The sequence below is a fragment of the Capsicum annuum genome, unplaced genomic scaffold (assembly GCF_002878395.1).
Source record: "Capsicum annuum cultivar UCD-10X-F1 unplaced genomic scaffold, UCD10Xv1.1 ctg62205, whole genome shotgun sequence".
NCBI lineage: Eukaryota > Viridiplantae > Streptophyta > Magnoliopsida > Solanales > Solanaceae > Capsicum > Capsicum annuum.
In genome coordinates this window covers 1,072-1,493 of record NW_025871188.1, presented here as the reverse complement: position 1 = coordinate 1,493, position 422 = coordinate 1,072, and the positions used below count along the sequence as shown (strand labels likewise).

General features: G+C 37.9%; 1 protein-coding gene across 1 annotated transcript in view; it reads right to left on the bottom strand.

The window, feature by feature from the left end:
* Nucleotides 1-3: 3 nt before the first annotated feature.
* LOC124893585 (photosystem I P700 chlorophyll a apoprotein A2-like) overlaps nt 4-422 on the bottom strand; it is a gene marked incomplete at its 3' end in the record, with an annotated part of 1,484 nt that continues 1,065 nt past the window's right edge. Inside the window, exon 2 of the mRNA XM_047404544.1 lies at nt 4-395. Coding sequence (XP_047260500.1) covers nt 4-395 — 392 coding nt within the window. The remainder of the gene's footprint in view (nt 396-422) is intronic.

The following is a 422-nucleotide window of genomic DNA, read 5'->3' as shown; positions in this document are numbered from 1 at the left end:
CGGAGTGCCAAAGGCAAGCATGACATCATTATGAACATAAAGTCCCAAGGTATGGAATCCCAGAAAGAGGCTGGCCCAACTTAAATGAGATATGATAGCTTCTTTATGATCTAACATTCTTGCCAATACATTATCTTCATTTTGCTCTGGATTGTAATCTCTAATGAAAAATATAGCTCCATGAGCAAAAGCTCCTGTCATGATGAATCCTACGATATATTGGTGGTGGGTATATAATGCAGCTTGAGTAGTGAAGTCCTGTGCTATGAATGCATAAGTAGGTAAAGAGTACATGTGTTGAGCTACCAAACAAGTAATAACCCCTAAAGAAGCTAGAGCAAGGCCTAATTGAAAATGAAGCGAATTGTTGATTGTGTCATAAGGGTCTTTATGACACAATCAACAATTCGCTTCATTTTCAA